General features: G+C 47.0%; 4 protein-coding genes across 4 annotated transcripts; all 4 read right to left on the minus strand.

Annotated features, from left to right (window-relative positions):
- Positions 1 to 11,160: 11,160 nt before the first annotated feature.
- Positions 11,161 to 12,092, minus strand: LOC120902200 (trypsin-7-like). The gene has a single exon (XM_040310755.1). It carries the CDS (start codon positions 12,057 to 12,059, stop codon positions 11,241 to 11,243), a length of 819 nt encoding a protein of 272 aa, XP_040166689.1. The 5' UTR covers positions 12,060 to 12,092; the 3' UTR covers positions 11,161 to 11,240.
- A 1,967-nt stretch (positions 12,093 to 14,059) lies between these two features.
- Positions 14,060 to 14,941, minus strand: LOC120903947 (trypsin 3A1-like). The gene has a single exon (XM_040313631.1). The coding sequence runs from the start codon at positions 14,897 to 14,899 to the stop codon at positions 14,087 to 14,089; it is 813 nt and encodes a 270-aa protein (XP_040169565.1). The 5' UTR covers positions 14,900 to 14,941; the 3' UTR covers positions 14,060 to 14,086.
- Positions 14,942 to 15,272: 331 nt separating this feature from the next.
- Positions 15,273 to 16,208, minus strand: LOC120903948 (trypsin-2-like). The gene has a single exon (XM_040313633.1). It carries the CDS (start codon positions 16,047 to 16,049, stop codon positions 15,324 to 15,326), a length of 726 nt encoding a protein of 241 aa, XP_040169567.1. The 5' UTR covers positions 16,050 to 16,208; the 3' UTR covers positions 15,273 to 15,323.
- A 207-nt stretch (positions 16,209 to 16,415) lies between these two features.
- LOC120904404 (trypsin-1-like) lies at positions 16,416 to 17,409 on the minus strand. Its single transcript, XM_040314358.1, has one exon. It carries the CDS (start codon positions 17,350 to 17,352, stop codon positions 16,537 to 16,539), a length of 816 nt encoding a protein of 271 aa, XP_040170292.1. The 5' UTR covers positions 17,353 to 17,409; the 3' UTR covers positions 16,416 to 16,536.
- Positions 17,410 to 19,195: the final 1,786 nt, after the last annotated feature.

Consider the following 19,195-nt stretch of genomic DNA (forward strand, 5'->3'; position numbering starts at 1 on the left):
TGCGCCTAACGTCTCTTTTTTTCTCGCCGGAGAACGCTGTGCAATAATCAAATAATGATCGCATATTGATCATTCCGACGCACGGCTTTGATCGACAGCCTTCTATCATTTATCCCTCCCAGCGGCAGCGCTGTCTCGCCCGCTCGGGCTCTCGGACCAGCGAATAGTTCAGGTGAAGCGCCACAATCGGTCACCGTGCACTCCAACCTTCCCCATCAGCTGTGTCATGCGGCGGCACCGTTCGTCTGTGGGCCGCGAAGTGTCCGCGCTTGCTTTCTTTCTTTGTGCGTGCTCTCCCGGGGGCAAGATGAAACTGACCGGCCAGCTATTCTACAAATTGGTGCAGTTCGGTTCGGCACGGTCCGCAGTAGTGTTTTTTCAACAATTCTCCTTCCCTCCTTGCTCCCCTTGCTTCCAGCGTTCAGAAGGGGTACAAAAATTGGGTTACGCTTGCGGGGCACAGGCAGCGAACCCGAATCTTAAACGCACCACGTTCCGCCGCGTACAGTCAAACCAGTTGATTGATTTTTGACGGAATCGAATCGATTCCAATCGCGCACATACACACACACACACACTCTTCATTGCGTGCTGATTCGAGATGGTTGATCTTTTCGCCAATGCTATGATTAGATTTTTGCGGCATATTACGAACCACTTTTGCGATTGCGACACAATTCTGTTGCGTTTGGGTCTGTGGCTGTCATGACCGTTGTTTTTTTATTCTTTTTCTCTAAATAAGTATGTTTTTCCTACCATTAACCATTTCATAAATCACATTGCAGCCCGCAACCCGATTGCCCTTTTGCAGAGTGGAAATGGGTCCGGAAGCGGTAATAGTCGCCAGTGCGTCACAACTGGTCCCCGCATGCGCGAGGGCAGGTTTTAATTGAAGGAAAGTGCATAGGCTCCCGCGTCCGCGTCGGTAAGTGCCGTGATTTAATAATTTCGATATGTCACCGTGCTCTTTCGCAGTGTCCGTACGTTGTCCTTTTTTCTCTCTTCCCTGCACCCCAAATGCATTAGACGCAGAGTAGAGCCCTGACATAAGAGCTACATATGCGTCCGACAAGACCTCCGGAGGGATTGGGAGATACACATGAGTGAGGGGGAGCTAAATGTTAAAACAATAAGCGCCAGCTAGATATATTCCGCAACCCTCGTCGTCTGACATCGCGTGAACATAACATAATAACGGCTACGACGGTGCATAATGCATGAATGAGGTTCCTGCCAGGCCCACCGGTTTGCTGCGGCCACCGGTCGACCTGCCAAGTGAGTGAGCCGGCCGTTCAGCAAACCCCCCGACCGGGTGTGCTGCCGAATGGGTCGCGGGGAACATACGCGGCGCGGGAAATGCGGGGCTTGAAACAATAACAGAACAAAATAATATCGCATAAAACCACCGTCGGTGGTGGTGGTGGTCAGTGCCCGCCGTATGTGTTTCGGCCAACGTCCGGCCAACCAGTGCTTGTGTATGTATGTTTTGGCCGTTTCGTTCGTCGTCTCCTTTTGCGCAACACCGTGCTATGATCACACACAGTTCCCGCGAGAGGAGTGGACGACTGTGGGTGGGTGGTTTGCACGTATGCAAAGTAACGTAAACATGGGCCGGAATTGCGATCGCGATTGGAGACTCAATTATCGATGAATGATGAAGTAACTTGCTCAAATCGACAATTTAATCGAATTGAAATGGCAATAGGAAATGCGCAACCGCAGTTGAACTGGGCATCGTGGAGGGTTCGTGCCTTGTGGTTCGGTTCGGCTGAGGTCTCTAGAGGGTGCGCTATCCGCATCGGTGGAGACAGTGGACGGGACCATATTGCGCAATTTCTGCGGGACAGAACGATTGTTGTGGCAAGGGTACAAGAGTGTGTTTCTTTCACTTGCAGATGAAGCTATGCAGTGCTTGCGTGGTGTCATAGCCGGTGATTCAACTGATCTGTAGAAGGTGATATGGCAGGGAAAGAAACCCCTAAAGAATCATCTTTGTCGAGGTTTTTGAATTATTTCTGGACACTTGTCAATCTCTATCCTTCTTTTCAATTAAAAATTAAATAATTAAAATAATGTACAACATCTATGAGATATGGAGACCAAAGCTTTAATTCTGTTTAGATCTTTACAATGAGACTTCAGAATTTTTTGGAAATCCTAACACCGGATTTTTGAATTTTTCCTATCAAGTAAAATCTCAAAAACTAATATAATAATTGCACTGATGAAGGCTTCCGACTGATGACTTAAAAAACATGAGGGAGCATAACTTCACTCACAAAGAAATAGATTTTGATTGTTACTCATTTCCACTATATTAATCATTGGACGAACGAATATCCTTCATACAGCTTTAAAATAAAACCAAGAGCTACAATAACTGCACAAAATATTACATTTACGTTCAAATTAGAGCGCAGAACGAAACTTTATTTGAGTTTTTCTTTGACAGCTATGCCTCAAGTCGGCTCGCAGTATAAATTCCAAATTATACTACAATGTTTCTGTTTCTGTAGCTTAAAAACATAAAACACCATGATTAGCATTATCAGCACACAGCGATCATTCTCACAATCGATCAATATGCCCGTCAATTAGCCGCTTTGGAACGGTTCTTAATAAAGCATAAGCTAGAGAAGAGGAAGAAAAAGAAGAAGAAGAAGAAGAAGAGGTAAAAAAGCCACATTCTTCCCATCCAAAGCATCCAGAATCAGCTCAACTTCATGAAACTTCGCCCGCAGGTTCTTCGCCCGCACGGAGCAGGTTTCCCGTCTGCGCCCGAGCACTCGCGCGCAATGTGTTGCTGAGTCACGGAAACGTGCTGGTTCTGTGCTGAAGCTTAGAACGTCTTCCACCGCCAGCGCGCGCGCCTGTAAGGGTGATCGGCCGAACCTGATCGCCGGAGCATTTAAGCGGCGCCTTCAGCGACCCGATGCGGGTACCGGATCGGAATGGAGCGCATGCACCGTTTATTGCCTAATGATATGATTGAATTCGTATCGAATTCATAACGAGGATCGATTTCGTGGCTGGTTTTTTTTTCTTATTCTCCACTTCGACCTGAGTACCATATCGTCCACCTTGTGTACAGGTTTCGGCTTTTGGACTGCTTTCAACTATTCCCACCTGCTTATTACACGCAGCACGAAAACGAGTGGTGCCGTTTGCTTCCCGAACCCATTATGTGGTTTGGATGTGCGATACACCTTCGCCGTTACTGACCCGAAGCATCAGGCTTCGTTTGGTTTATTTGGTCAGAATTTATGATCATTCGATGATTTGTTTAATTTAGATAGCAGCCACTCACGCGGAAGGAGCCGATGGATGAGTCGGACGGTTTCTGGATGATATACGACTTGTTTGACGTTGTTGGCTGCAAACAAAGGTGTAAAATGGACACGGCCAGCCAGCCAGTGTGTTGTAGCTAATTGCTCTCCCATCTCTGTTTTCGTTCGATCGAAGTTTCTCTCCATTTACGATCGTTTTGGAAGCAAGCTATCAGGGTTTGGCAAATATTGGTCTGGATCCTACCGCAAACAGTGAGAAAAGTCCATTTCCATGTAACCTAGTTCCTGCAGCTCCTCGGTTGCCCTTGGCCTCATTCTACTGGCTCGCGAGAAGTCCTGGCAAGAAGATAATCTCCTAGCCCAGCTTGGCGTGGTGCAAATGTAAACAAAACTCTGCCCGGCTGGAGGTCTTATCAGTGCAAACAGACGTGGAACGTGAAAAATACCTGCTCCCTATCAGCACCGCTCGGCAAGGGTTGGTCGTGACAACTTGTTGAGAGCGTTAGGATACGCATCGGCACGGCGGTTACCTGTTACTGGACCCGAACCCGAGTGGTCGAATGTGCAGGATCTCAGCGTTCCAGAAGTTCTCACACTTGCCCATCAGCTCCAGAGTCCCGTGGACAAGAGAAGAGGGGGAAAAACACCAACTGCGTCGTCTACCGGGTAGGCTACCCTTCCGCGCGCGCTCACACACAATTCGGTCTAATTTTCTTCGCTCCGCACTGCCCAGGGAGTACGCACTGCGAAGAAGGGTAAGGTGATGCCCGAATCCAGGGGAGGTGCTTGGGCCGTTCGGAAACTAGCATATTATAACAATAAATTTAACCCCATTTATCGTAGCGCAATAAGAGCGCCTAGGAAATAAATACATAACGAACTTCTTTCCCACCGCACGGCTGGAAAGATGTCCCCTTCCTTGTGCTTGAACGCACCAGGTTTCGTAGTTGTGGAGTGTTTTTTTTTCCGTCAGCCTTCGTTTCTCTTTTTGATGGTGTTCGATTTTTGACAAAAGAAAACGACGCCACCGGAGTGAGCTATGAGGCATGGAATTGCTTTAGGGGTTGTGATTTTTTCTTGTTGCTCTTGCTGCTCTTCAGGTTTCGGGAACGTTAGAAGTTTGGATTTTTTCGCGATCTTGTTCTTCTTTGTACAATTAGCTTCTGGGCATCAGTTGCAGTTTTTATTTCCGACCATATATTGAGAAGTTGTGCTACGTTTCAGATAACATCAAAAGTTCTTAGTCGGACTTAACGTTATCGTTTCAGAGCTGATACCTGCCATCTTGAAAGGCATGTAATAGTATCGACATTTTGAATGTTCAATTTCGGCATTACCGTCTACAAAAGCAAGAACAAAACTAGAGCAGGTATCAGCCATCAGCACCCTAATTCCCGAACAAATCATACGATCCACCCTTCCATTTCCTTATCTACCGTCAGCTAACGAACTTTAGAGCAAATAAAAGCTCATAAGGCACTTCGTAACGTGCTCATAAAAGCAAATCCCAAACACCAATAACGGTTGCCGGTTGTCGTAAATTATCCAACCAACCCTCGATTCACCCAGACCACGATCTAGATTCACACGCGGGGCGACAAGAAGCACATTGCCTACCAAACGATCGTTACACTTTTTCGCACACAGGGAGGTTTTCGCACGTTCAAAACGGCCATCGATATAGTTATTAGTGGTGCGGTGCTTCTTGTTCCATCCCATTTCTTAAGCCTTCTTTCCCACCCCGAAAAAAAGCAAAGATCGAATTGATTAAACCCGTACGCAAATGCCGCTGCAGTTGCTGCAAATGCAGTCATTTTCCGATGCTGGGCGCACGTTTATTTATCGTTCAATTCGCGATCCGTTTCGGGCTGTGATCAAACCTTCAATTAGTTACGTACGCACGCACACACACAGCCCCTGTTACGGATCATTGCCGAAATGAGGCCAAATTTCTGCCGCGGCAAGTGATTAATAATGCATGTGTATCGGGAGCAAAACGGGCACATTAGCATACGTGCGGAGAGCATACGTATGTTAACCCCTTTTGCTGAAAGAAACTCAACGCGAAGGAGATTGTTTTTCTCAGCGCGTAGAGCACCTCCCAAGCCTGATTTTTTAATGAACGCATCCCTGCCCTACCTTTAGCAGCACAAATGAAGCAATGAAATAAATATCCTTGCGCGCATGCAGAACGCGACGGCTCATGCTCTCATTTTCTCAAAGCCACGCACAATAGGCATAAGGTGGAAAAAGGAACCGCGCCAAACCAACCAAGGGCAGTTCGTGGAATGATTTACATTTTCGTTTCGGTTTTTCGCGCGCCAGCCTTGAGATGGTTGGCAGGATGCAAGCTCAACCAAGTACGCTCAATATGCTAATGGTTTTTTAAGTATGCAAATTTAACCATCCTTCAAAACGGAAAACCGTGTCCTTGCCCGCGTTCTCGGATCGCTTTCCGATCAAGGGGAAGGATTAAAGAAAAAAAAACGATTGTACTTGCTGTTATGTACTTGCACATTGCACATACAAGAAACGCAGTTTCAGTTGAACGTTTTCCAGCCAAAAAGGGGTTCCATTTACACCGGGCTGGTTAGTTCTTCACTCTCGCTCAGGTTCTTTTGACCTCAGCAAGTGAAGTGGCTCGCTGGTTTGCGCAAGACCCAGAACACCGCCTAAGCAATCCAATTTGCTTAAGATGAAATTGAGCAACCACTTCAGCTCGCTGACGTGGAAAAGTGAAACCTGTCCAGACACTGGCAAAGCCCTAACCGAAATACTAACTCGAAGCATCAGAACTCGGACGCCACCTTCGGACGCTTCGTTTGCATTTTTTTCGCGCACAGGGGTTTCGTTTGCAAAACAAGTAGTTAAGATGTCCGATAGCGTTCGGACGCTTGGGAAACACCTACCCCTACACATCATTGCCCTTCCCATCGACACATCTTCGAGGCCATCGCCACATCGTAGACGAGCGCACAGCAACTACGAACTTGCCAGCAGTTGCGCAAGTGGTGAAGCGCAGATCTCTCGGCACTTTGGAATGTCCTCCGGGCGGGAAGGTTTCCTGAAATGGCCGGCGTATCTTCCGAAGAGCGTTCACGTGCAAAGTGCCCATAGAAGAATGGAGTCATAAATTAGATAACGCGTAAACGGCTCGAACAACGCGCGCCGTTGGAGCTGTTTGTGCTGCTGGCGTGTTCTCATCGCGTCTAGTCCACCTCCACGCTCAGGTGATGGAGAGCGCAAGAGGCGTGAGAGACTTGTGTCGATCGATTAGAGCGTCCAGCCAGCCAGCCAACCAACTCCAGCCGGCCAACTTGTAGGTCATAATTGTCCGCACCGGGTGGTTCCTTAACGGGCGATCAAGAACCAAACCGTGGTGGTGCGAGTGAAGATTCCGTGTCCCGCTATCAAATCCGCAGACGCTAACGTCTTAATAATGTGCGCCGTTTGGGGCTATGGTCTGTTTTCGGGGTGCGATGGTGTGATTTATCGATTGTCTTCCTGCTGGAGCTGCAGGAAAACCGGCCCGGGAGATGAAGCGCGTACACACCGCCTACACACGGCCACCCAATGGGTCGGGATCTAAGCGCTCTCGAAATTCCCACAGGCACACCCACCATTGGAGCGGGGCCAGTCCCCAAAAACGCACCAGAATAGGTCAGTGATCGGTCAGCGCCGCAAATAGGTGCCCCGAAACCCATCAAAGACACTACAGGAAGCCCAATTAAACATAGACTGCGCAAGCAGTAAAACAAAGCCCGCCACAAGGCTGGCCCCATTCCAGGTCCTGCCCATTTCACCGTTACACCAGCCCGAGAATTTAAAAAGCCTTTTACGGGATCTTCTCCCGGGCGTTTCGTCGGACCCGCGCCTCGGTATCGCATTACGGCGGACACCATCCGCGTGGCTGAGGGCCTTTCCGCAGCAGCAGCAGCAGCACCCATTACGCCCGGGGGTCGATTAAAAGTAGTTAAAAATGGTTAATAATACACCTGAGCATCGATCTACCCGGGCGCTGCCTTTTGGTGGCGGGGCCTCAGTTCGGGACGTTTCGTCACAACCGCCCTGGTGTTGCTTCTGTGCGTGCCTGCGTTTTGCCTCCTTGTTGCGGACCTTCCGGTCCGGAGTCTGTGGGCATCTGGACGGCCCAACCGGACGTGCTCCGGCGCTGAAACGTGGGTTGGCCACTTACCAGCGCCGCCAAGTGAAAGACCGCTGCATGGACGCTGAGGGCTGGATGATAATGGTGACTCGACGATGTTACCGCACTCGACATAGGCATCGGAACATAATCATCCCATGCCGGTATCCCTGTAATATCGTAATGGCGTACGTGCCTGCGATGCGATCGAATGCTCTCTCCCTGCGCACTGGCCTGGCCCAAACAGTAAGTGGCTTTTCCGGGGGTGGCCTGTTGGTTCGATTGATGAATGACGACGCGCAACGACAACACGTCTACGACGACGACGACGCTCTCGTACGCTTCCTGCCGAACAAGTGAGGAAGTGCGCTATGAAATTATCATCCCCGTCCACTCCATCCCGTTGAACTGCTGGAATCAATTGAATTACACGGTACCCCCGAAAAAAGCAAACTCCCCGGTGACTGAGGTCTTCCGCTCGCCGTGGTCCGCCCTAAACTAGGTTAAAGCATCAAAACAAGCGTCCCGTCAGCGGTAGTTTGTCGGTATGCGAACACAGACCCACCGTGGCCATTCTTTTCAATCGAACGCGAATCCGTGCCTGCGTCCCACAAAAGAGCAGTTTAAACACAATAATCATCAAACGGTGCGCTATCGCATCGTATCGATCGCCGGGCGTTGGTAGTAGTAGTAGCGGGAGGTTTTGGCACCGGGGGGCCCGTTTGGCGTTTGCTGAACCAGAGCTTATCGCATACTATCGGCGTAAACGGTGCTGATGAAGTGGTTTAGAAGTTGAAGGCATGATGCAATCCGAAATGGGGGAGGCCGCCCGAGGCACGGTTGAAGTTCACACCAAATCGAGTTCGGAGTTGGGCGGATCTGGTGTCCCTACGAGTTGGCCTCCTTTTGGGGTTTGCTCCTTCCCCGATGCCGATAATAACCGATCGATCGATCACGGAATGCGAACAGTGTTTACAGGGTTTGCTCGGAAGTTCGTGAGTTTGGTGATTAGTTCTATGTTGCTGTCTAGAGACGTTAGGATAATATAATCTGCAAATATAAATAACAGAGTGATCAAGAAGTCATAAAATAGTTTGGAATATCCCAACCAACGCTTTAATACCTCTTTTGTAACTTGTTTGATATTAATTATATCCATTTGTCTTTTAAAGTCCTCTCACAACAAAACACTCCAAAACAATCCACTAGATCGACTAACTCTGCCCGCACAGCCATCCAAACAGGGCGTTCTACTTCGGAACCTGTTCGTTCGACAACAATTGGTACGCGATCGGGCGGCCCAACCCACCGCCACCACCAGGGCCCGCTTAAGGGCGTTCGGATCGACGCTTCAATCTCCCTTTGACCGGTTGCCGGATCCCAAGGTGCCAACTCCACCTTCCCACAGCTGGGGCGCCCTTAACCTAAGCCTCCTCTCCTTCTTTGCTTCTTTGTGGAGATCACCAATGGAACACAGTTTCTGATAACGAGCGGCAGCGGACCCATTCGTCCGCGACCTTTTACCGCAAACCACACAGCTCACGAAATGGCAGGTTGTGTGTGTGTTCTTGAGCTGCCTTTGCCAATTTGTAGCCGAATCTGCATCGCGTGGCACACGGACGCTAAATTGGTGCGATCTAACCTCAATTTATAGCGCACTATTCGCCGTGCGGAGCGTGCGGTATGACTTACTGGTTGAGTTTAGCAGCTCTTAGCTGTTGCTAGTGCACTGTCGATTATGTTGCTTGTTTTGGGTGGAACTCGTTAACACCCTTTCGACACTCGGAGCTGGAACTAGCACACTTTCGGCCGAGAACGATGTCTCAACGTAATATCCCGGCAGTCAAGGGAACACTTTCGCAGGTTCGTGGAAGTCTGGTGCAAAAAGGTGCATAAAGCCCCTTCTTTAAAACTTTTTCCATGAAAACGGTTAGAATGCTCTGTGAGCTCTATATTCAAACCGCGAACAAAAACAGGCCAAACTCATTTCAAAACTCTGCCCAATCGAACTTGGTTCGGCTGTGGTGTACCTTTTTTCCAGAGTTTGTTATGTGTTATGCGTTGTTTTTTTTTCGCTCCGATTATTTGCACTCTACCCCCTCTGGTTGGCATTTTCCCGTCGCCCGTCGGCTTAAAGCCATTGTTTGATACAGATTTTATTGCCAGCTGTGAGTGAGCGGTGGATTGGATTTGCTTGCTTGCGTGTAGCTGTGCTGCGTCGCGACCAGTAACCCCGAAACATATTACAGCCCTCTCATTTAGCTCGCAAAGCCGGGGCGATAACTCAAACACTGTTGGCAAATGCTTGCGTACGCAGGACCCTCGATTCCCCCTTGCGCAGAGAACTCTGGTTCCGGAATTTCTTCCGCATTTCCCGCGCTTCCGTAGTTCCCGCTTCCTGAGAGGGGTTTGCTGTGCGGCAACACAGCAGTGAATACCTCCGTATGTGGAATCGCGCGGGAAAGCCAGCTCGGTATGAAATCTCGTTTTCAAAACCTTTTGCTTTAATTGCATCGTACACACACACACACATAGGAATACAAAAACGCTACCCCTCATTACCATTAAAATTGTTACCGAGCGACAAATCGAGTAAAAAGCGCACACACACCGTCCCCGCGGGGTTGTGAATGTGTAGCACACGGTCGGAGGACCTCGGAAATCCTGCGGCCCCCTTGTAAGGACCTTGAACGCTGGAGGCACATACACACCGACACCGACTACCAGCGGAAACCAGCTTTTTATTCCTGTTTCGCATCACACCGGACGGTAGGAAAAAAGGAAACCACCACGGAAAACTTGTTCCGGGGAGTTACACCGCTCCACAGAGTTGCAAAATCAGCCTCAACCAAACACTAATCGCACAGATGATTGTGATGGATTCACTTTCGATCCATCGTGTCGGGTTTGGGCTTAGACATGTTTTATGCATAACTCCTGGCCAAAAAACTACACACCCATCAAACGGGGCCGGAAGGATAGTGATCGAGTGCATCACCGACAGAGTGCCGGGATGGGCCGAAACCGATGTTTACCTGTGGTTCCGAAATCCGGAGAGGGATGCTGCCTCCGTTGCGTCCCCCTTTCTAAATAATTAATCTGCATGACAAGGCACCTTGTGTGGCAGTGTGCGTCCTGGTGTCCTTTTTTCCAGTTGCTGCATGTGCGCACTTTAATACAATTTTCTCGTTTGCTCTCGATGACAATACAACAAGGTTGGGAGAGTGAAAACAACACACAGACCAGCAACAAAAAAAAAAACCAGAACACTCTTATCCTGTTGCATTCGATTGCTGCACAGCTGGTTGCTGTTTTGCTGTTTGCGCGGCCGGAAAGGATGCAGGAAGTAAAAAAGTGGATCCACAACAAACTCTTCCACAGCGCCGCCCTGGGATGGGTTTTGTGTGAGGATGATAATTTATGTAACGGTCAGGTAGCGAAGTTGTGCTTGTGCTGTGAGCGATTAGGCCGGATAAGGTACATTGTAAGCTAAAAGGTGGAAGCAAAAAAAAATTTGTTGGAAAACTTGCACACCCAGCAAGAAAAACACCCATGCGAGGAGGTAAGAAAAGTTTGATTAATTTATGATAATTTCATGGAATGTTAGGTAAAGTTGTAACGGTTATTTATCTACTTCAAGCAACCGATTCAAGAAAACGTGGGAAATTCTTTCGCCTGGTGTAAGGTGATCATTGCGTCATCACGGAACAATTTCAACACAATTCCACATAAGCTACAACTGAGCAAGATTGTTTATTACAAAAAGAACCGATGCTTCACAGTGCTTGCAGGAGTTTAAGTCAAATGATTTACACTGCACAAAGCTCTCCTTCCAGCTGAGTTGACTGTTGATCCACCACTTCAATAATCCAATCGGAGAACCACGGTACCGATATGTAAACACCGGGAAAGTGCGGTCTCGCACAACCTTCCCCATAGAAAACAACACCGGCCAGCTTAGCGTTCACGATGAGCGGGCCGCCCGAGTCACCCTGGCACGAGTCCACCTTACCTTCCTTAAACCCGGCACACAGCATGAACTCCCGCATCACGTACGGGTAAGCCTGTTGACAGTAGTCCCACGGAAGCACCTTGATTTGAGCGGCCTTCAGTATATTGTCACTGGCCCTTTCCTTTGTATAACCAAAGCCAGAGATATACGCCGGAGTATCGGGAATAAGGCTGCTATCCGATATTAGTAGCGGAATGCACTGCACTGTGCTGCTGTACTGCAATGTATGGGCCAGCTTCGCGAGTGCTATATCGAAGTCCGGATCGCTCAATGTTTCCGGAGGCACAAACAACTCCCGCACCAAGATCCTTTGGCCCTCGTATGGATTGGTGCTTCCCACTGCAACTTCGTAGAAGTTCGGGATGAGCCAGTCGACGCAGTGGTACGCCGTCAGAACCCAGCGCGGTCCGATGATGCTTCCACCACAATGCACCTGTCCCAAGGTGAGGATAGCCGCCTGATATGGCACTTGTTCAATGTCCACCTTCATACCTCCCACTATCATGTTGGTCGCACTATCATCCCGTTCCTCCTGCTGCTGTTGGGCGCTGGCGTTTGGGAGTGAAACTGCTGTCAACACCACGGCCAGCAGGCCAACTTGCCGTAAAACACACATTTTGCTGAAAGGAAAGAAACACAGCGAATAATAGTGTTCAAAGGAAATGCACTGCTATATAATGATTTTGTGAGCGATTTTGCGCTCTGGAACTAATGTAACGTAGTTCCAGCACTCGAGCAGCACTGAATCGAATTGTTACATGATAAACACGTAATTTGTTTTCGTCAGTTCGCCAGGCTATACGAAATGAAGCTTCAAGATCTGGGTTACGTGCAAAATCAAGAGTAACATTCAGATTGGGTATCAAAGCAATTGCAATGGCCGATAACAACATGATAATCTCGTTTGAACAGGCTACAGATTATACACGACAGCATCTCTCCCTTCGATGATATGATATTCGATGAACAGTCTAATATTTCAATCGGCGTATTTACAAATATTTAATAACACAAGTCTGCAATAGCAGTATTTATTTTAAAGTTTACACACCAATCCAGACGGAAGTAAATGAAGAAGTAGGGGAAAGCGGGGCAAAATGGGCATGTTAAGCAGTTTACTGAATATTCCTTTGAATATGCCACAAAACACAATTTTTCTTTCATTATTGTATGCCTCCACCATTTATCTATGGATTAAAATTGCCACATAGAATGAAAACAACTTAAAAACAATAAAATAATGTAAAATAAAAGTTGATGTTTTACGAGAAGCTATTTTGACACACGGGGTAAAATGGGCATAGCCCTGGGGCAAAATGGGCATATGTAAACAAACTGTGAAACGTCAAAACACTGGGGCAATATGGGCCACAACAACTGCGCTTAGGTAATGGTCTATGCTTTTGCGCACGTTTCGTGAAATGTATTTTTCGTTCTTTCTTTTAATTTGCTGGTCAGAAAAGCCCTTAAAATTCTTCCAAAAATATGTTATCAAAATTATAACAGTTTTTACACGTTTAAATCTACAAAATCGAATGTTTTGAAGCTGTGCCTGTTATCATTATTGAGGCGACAAATACAACACCATAGCCTCACCAAGCGCCGTATGTCAAAAGCATCTGCCCATTTTGCCCCAAGAGTAACTGCCCATTTTGCCCCACGTGTAGCATTTTTGTATTTTTTGTTATATTAGTAAAAATACGAATTCAATCGCCTTGATTGCTTCAGACAAATTGTAAAGAAATATCATATCATTAAAAATATATCATTAAAAACTTCAACGCATCCCTGTGACACACGTTTAAGCTTATTTTCGAAGTGGCAAAAATTACATCAATATGCTGCTAAACCTTATTTTGCATTTTTCTTAGTTATTTGTTATGTAAGGGTTATGAAACTTACATGGTGTTCATATAACACTCTAATGAATACATTTTGAGCATTGGAAAGTATCTTTGTAGTCAAATAATGCTTAAATAGAGGGTGCCCATTTTGCCCCACATGCCCATTTTGCCCCGCTTTCCCCTACAAGAACTACACAATTCATGAAAATTGTTTTTATGATTCACAAAGTTCCCTTTCTGCAGTCTCCGATTGGCTACGTACCTCGTCAACAATCCAATTATAGATCCAACTGCCATCCTGTATGGTGCGATTACTTCCGATGCAATGTTAAATTTTTCATGCGTCCTCGTATGTACTTTGCAGTGAATATCGTTGTATCTAATCGATTTTGGCTTCTTGATTCATGGTACGTCGTTATATGACGATAGGTCTGAACTGGTAACCCTAAATAAGCTTTTTGTTTTCGCAAGTTCTTGATCACACGAAATTAAACATCACAACCTGGGTGACGTCTAAAAGGATGCATAACATCACGATTAACATTCTAGATGTAATTGAAGATCATAATTTGCACTGACTAATGTTAAAAGTATACTTAATTATGTATAAAACAATAACACTATAATTTTAATAATTTTTAAACATGGATCTGCATTTCTTGCCTGTTGCGATCGTCGTTTTCCGTATCGTAAATGTGTCGCTATGGCGCCCGTATATAGAAAGAGGTATAGTTTCATCCTTAGCAAATCCTTAAAAAATCAATAAAAACTCTCTCTAGACTTCAATATTTTATTTTTCCTATTGCGTTGCGCTACAAAGCTCTTGTTCTTCAGCACTTAACTGATTGCTTACTATGCCAACAATCCAATCGTAGAACCACGGTACCGATATGTACGCACCCGGATGGTTTGGTTCCCCGCAACCTATCCCATAGAAGACCACTCCAGCCAGCTGGTTATCCAGCACCAACGGGCCACCCGAGTCACCCTGGCACGAGTCCACCCCACCAGCCAAAATCCCGGCACACAGCATAAACTCGCGCATCACATCAGGATAAACTTGCTGACAGGTTTGCCACGGTAGCACTTCGATGGTGGCGGCCTTTAACACTTCAGCATTGTTCTCCTCTGTGACTCCAAAGCCAGAGATGTACGCCTGTTTTCCAGGGACGATTGCATCCTTCGACGATAGTAGCGGAATACACTGCACTGATTTACTGTACTGCAAAGATTCTGTCAGCTTCGCCAACGCTATATCGTATGTATCATCGTTCGACGATTCCGGAGGAACAAAGAACTTCTCCACCTTTACTATTTTGCCCTTGTATGGGTCGGTGCTGCCGACTGCAAATGCATAGTTGACCGGTTCGTGCTGGTTGATGCAGTGGCGCGACGTTACAATCCAGTGCGGTCCGATAATGCTTCCCCCACATTCCACCGATTCCGAGAACAACATTGCCGCCTGGTAAGGTACTGCTTCAATTTCCACCTTCATACCACCCACTATCATGTTGCTCCAGTCTTTATCCTTCAGCTTTTGAGCACAGGTGAATGGAAGCACTACTGCTGCCAACATCACGACCAACAGGCCGGCTTGCCTTAGAGCGCCCATGTTACTTGAACGAAAGGAATACAACGAATGATAATGTTTGAAAGAAAGCGTTCAGCATTTAAATGGTTTTTGTGAGCGATTTGGCGTACCTACTGATGCGTACAGATTTGATGTTGTTCCAGCATTCGTACGGAAAATGGAACAATTTTTAAGTGGTAAACAAGCTATTTGTTTTCGCCAATTCTAGGCCATACAAAATGAAGCTTCCCGAGCTGAGTTAAATCTATAAACCTGAACTTCATTGAATTTGCGTGGCAAAGTCATGCTAACAGCCATTTCAATGGGACTAGGAAGATAATGTGCTCGATTACTCAGAAGAGATTACATATGACCACGATTACAATGCTGGATGTATTTAAAGGACACAATTTTATACATTACAATTCAAATTTATTATGCATCAATTGGAAACTCGTTCGATCGTTCATAATGCCTGTTTTGATGCAGTACAAAGCTCTCGATTTTCAGCATTCGACTGGTTGCGTGCCGCATCAACTATCCAATCGTAGAACCACGGTACCGATATGTACACACCGGGATGGTTAGGATCCGCACAACCTTTCCCAAAAAACACAATACCGGCCAGCTGACCGTCCACGACCAGTGGCCCGCCCGAGTCACCCTGGCAAGCGTCAACCTGACCTTCCGTTACCCCGGCACACAGCAAATACTTCCGCATCAGGGAAGGGTAAGCCTCCTGACAGGTTTGCCATGGAAGCACTTGGATGGTGGCGATCTTTAACTGAGTTTCAGCCCCTCCGTCCTGCGTGAATCCAAAGCCAGAGATGTACGCCGGTTTTCCGGGACCAATGGCATCATGCACTGATAGCAGTGGAATACACTGCACTGCTTCACTGTATACCAAACTTTGGTTCAACTTCACCAACGCTATATCGTAGGTTTTATCACTCTCTGTCACCGCGGGGAAAATGAAGTCCTCCACATGTATCTTCCTACCATCAGCTTCAGGGTTCGTGACGCCAACCACAATGCCATAGTCGGATGGAATGCGCGTGCTGACGCAGTGGTAGGACGTTAACACCCAGTGCAGTCCGATAATGCTTCCACCGCACAGTAGCTCTCCTGCGTAGAAAATGGCCACCTGATAGGGCACCGTTTCAATGCCCACCTGGAAGCCTCCCACTACCATGTTGGCGGTGCTATTGTCGTCGGGCTTGAGGAAGTGCCCGATTGGGAGTGAAATGACTGCCAAAACTACGCCCAGGAAGGTTTTTCTCAGTAGGTTTTGGAGCGAAGTAAGCTTTACGAACGTTAACGTTCGGTATAAGTGCACTACTGGTAAGAAAAATTGAAATTGAGGAAGAGTGAATGCTCCGGAGCTGATGTGACGTAGTTCCAGCGTTCGGGCAAAAACTGGATCCAATCGTAACACGGTAAATAAAACAAGTGAACGCTCGTGACCTAGGTTAAGCGTGAACTTAGAAATAAATTGTAAAGTGTACTTTGAAACAAAAATTATATTTTTGCTAGAAACTCTCTATGTCTTACAGAAATATACCTTTTTCATTTGATTGTTTGCACTTTTTTATTCTAATTCATTAATCTTGTCATCATTTACAGTCAAAGGTAGAAATCTTTACATACCAAACCACCCTCTACCACCTAGGCCAGTAGAGCTATTTTGAAGGATCACAAAGCTTCTTACCTTCAGCACTTGGCGCTTCGCGTACCGTATTAACGATCCAATCGTAAAACCACGGTACCGACATGTACACACCGGGATAGTGCTCTCTTGCGCATCCTTCCCCATAGAAAATAACACCGGCCAGCTTACTATCCAGCACCAGCGGTCCGCCCGAATCACCCTGGCAAGTGTCCACCTGACCTTCCCTGTACCCCGCACAGAACATATGCTCGTGGATCAGCAGACCGTACGCCTTTACGCACTCCTCCAACGGTAGTATGTTGACGTTTGCCGCCTTCAGCACCGTCTCATAGCCTCCTTCCTCTGTGGATCCAAATCCAGAGATGACCACCGGCTTCCCCACGGCAATCTCTTCGATCGATTTCAACAACGGCAAACACTGTACCTTTTCATTGTACTCCAAACGTTTGCGCAGCATCACCAATGCAATGTCGAACACGCTGCCATTGATAAGGAATGGAGGTGCGAACATATTCTCCACCTGCAGCTTGGTGCCATTCTCGGGGTCATCGGTGCCGACCACGATTTGATACTCAGACGGTTCCATCGTTTGGATACAGTGCAAAGCCGTCAGAATCCAGCGTGGCCCGATAATGCTCCCACCGCAGCTGAACTTTCCGTTATAGATAACGGCCGCTTGGTATGGGACCTGATCGATGCTGACCACGAAGCCGCCCACAATCAGGTTGCCGGAATTACTATCGTCCATTTTATCGCCACTGCAGATGTGGGGAACTGATGCTGCAATTAGCAGCACTGGCAGGACGGATCTCAGAAGTTGGTACATGGTTGACACGAAAGGACCACCTGTTTGCTTGTGGTAAGAGAAGATTTGCTACTGTTCAAAAACTGTTTTACAACTTGTTTTTAGAGTGTTGATGCTAGGTTTATCCAGAACCCGTGCCTAATTAGTACATGGTAAACAAGATGTTTGTTTACAAAACATCTATACGACCCCTAAGTAACGGTTATCGCCCTTGCTTTAATTCCACGTCGAAGAAAGCCATGGTAACAGGCTTGTAGTAAGCTGACAGAATTTCAAGCTGATAACATAAGATTTGATATTGATATCTGATGTTTTCTTTTTCTAAATTTACTCTTATGTTTAAACCATTTTACCACCGCTCATCATAAATCTCTAAAATCGTTTCATAACGTTCATTCTATTAAAAGCTCGTATTTTGTAGCTACTCCAACAACCCCCACGACCCTAACACTTCTACGATCGCGACAAATAGCTTCCTGTGTTGGTCATAAATTAAAAACTCTTTCTCCCCCAAAAGGCACCACTTACTCACCCACCCAGTAATCGGAACAATACACCTCGCCCTAGGGTCAAACGAACTGTTGCAACGAACTCTTTTCCCGATCGGTTCGTGTATCTGCTCATTACACGACCCCTTCCCAATACCGTGTATAACTCCCTCGCTCCCTCCAAAACCAAACGATCGACAACCACCAACTCGTCATAAAAATCCCTTGTTAATGCAGAGCTATATTGTGCCATCCCTTGGGGACGACCTCGCATCGGGTCCAGCGTTGCACGCTGCCGTGTGGAGATGAAATAAAACGTCGATTTTATTTGCTGTTTTTCTCAGAAATAAATATTAACACGCCTTTTCTCGTTTTTCGTGTGCCGTTAGGGTTACAGGGCCATAGTCGCGTTGGGCCAGCTCGCTACCATCGCTCATCCCGTTTGGTAGGAAGACGCCACCGGACGGACTGTTTTCGTTGCAAGCAATGGCCTGCGCCGGAGAAAATCCTTCACCTCAGCGCACGTGCTGAGAAAGAGCCACGGCGCGTAGGCTGTACCGAGCAGCAAAAATGTAGACACGCGATATCGTCTGGAGATAAGGCAGGATCTTTGGGTCGAGCACCTTTTTGCACCTTTTTTTGTTTCGTGCGATGAGTTCTACCTGCTCAAAGCTGTAGAGTTATCTTGCGCTTGGTACCGTTGTTTTCGGGCTTGTTTACAAAATGTTTATCTTAATATGGTGCATATTGCTGACTAAACGGAACCTCATTAACAGACAGCGAAGGTGGGATAAGGGAGCGTGGTCAGGCACCCCGTTGCTCCGAAGGCGCCACAATCGTTGAGTCTCTCACACATTTTGGCATAACATGTCTATCTTCTGTTGGTGTATTTCTAACACTCTCACATTAGTAACGGTTGCAGCAAAAGCACATCATCATACCATCCCGATGAAAAAAGGGATCGAGTTGAAAATCGGTAAAAATTACGCGCTTAATATCATTCGATCCACTTTTGCGGGAACATGGGCGTTTGTGCTGCGTCATCCTGTATACGGAGAGTCCCTTGATTTACATATCCCGATGCCGATCAATCCTTCAGGAGTTTTCACGTTAGAAGTTTTTGGATTTACTTGAAGATGCACCCCTTTATCGCCGTCTTACTTCAGAGTTTTCACGCGTTCCAGGACCTCTTGGTTCATTAAGAACTTTCCTAGGGAGCGATGATGGTCCCGGGCAGGTTCAGCGGATCAACGAGTAACTCACCGTACCAGAATATGCATGAAATTTGGGTCATCTTCATCAACGGCAACCTTTCACCGAGAACCAACAACAACAACAAAAAGCAGGTCGCGAACAGTAAGGCGACCCTTTCTTGC

Source organism: Anopheles arabiensis, chromosome 3 (assembly GCF_016920715.1).
Source record: "Anopheles arabiensis isolate DONGOLA chromosome 3, AaraD3, whole genome shotgun sequence".
In the NCBI taxonomy this organism is placed as follows: domain Eukaryota; kingdom Metazoa; phylum Arthropoda; class Insecta; order Diptera; family Culicidae; genus Anopheles; species Anopheles arabiensis.

Coding starts and splice junctions, on each gene's coding strand:
- LOC120902200 (XM_040310755.1), bottom strand. CDS start 12,059: ATGTGTGTTTTACGGCAAGTTGGCCTGCTGGCCGTGGTGTTGACAGCA.
- LOC120903947 (XM_040313631.1), bottom strand. CDS start 14,899: ATGGGCGCTCTAAGGCAAGCCGGCCTGTTGGTCGTGATGTTGGCAGCA.
- LOC120903948 (XM_040313633.1), bottom strand. CDS start 16,049: ATGGTAGTGGGAGGCTTCCAGGTGGGCATTGAAACGGTGCCCTATCAG.
- LOC120904404 (XM_040314358.1), bottom strand. CDS start 17,352: ATGTACCAACTTCTGAGATCCGTCCTGCCAGTGCTGCTAATTGCAGCA.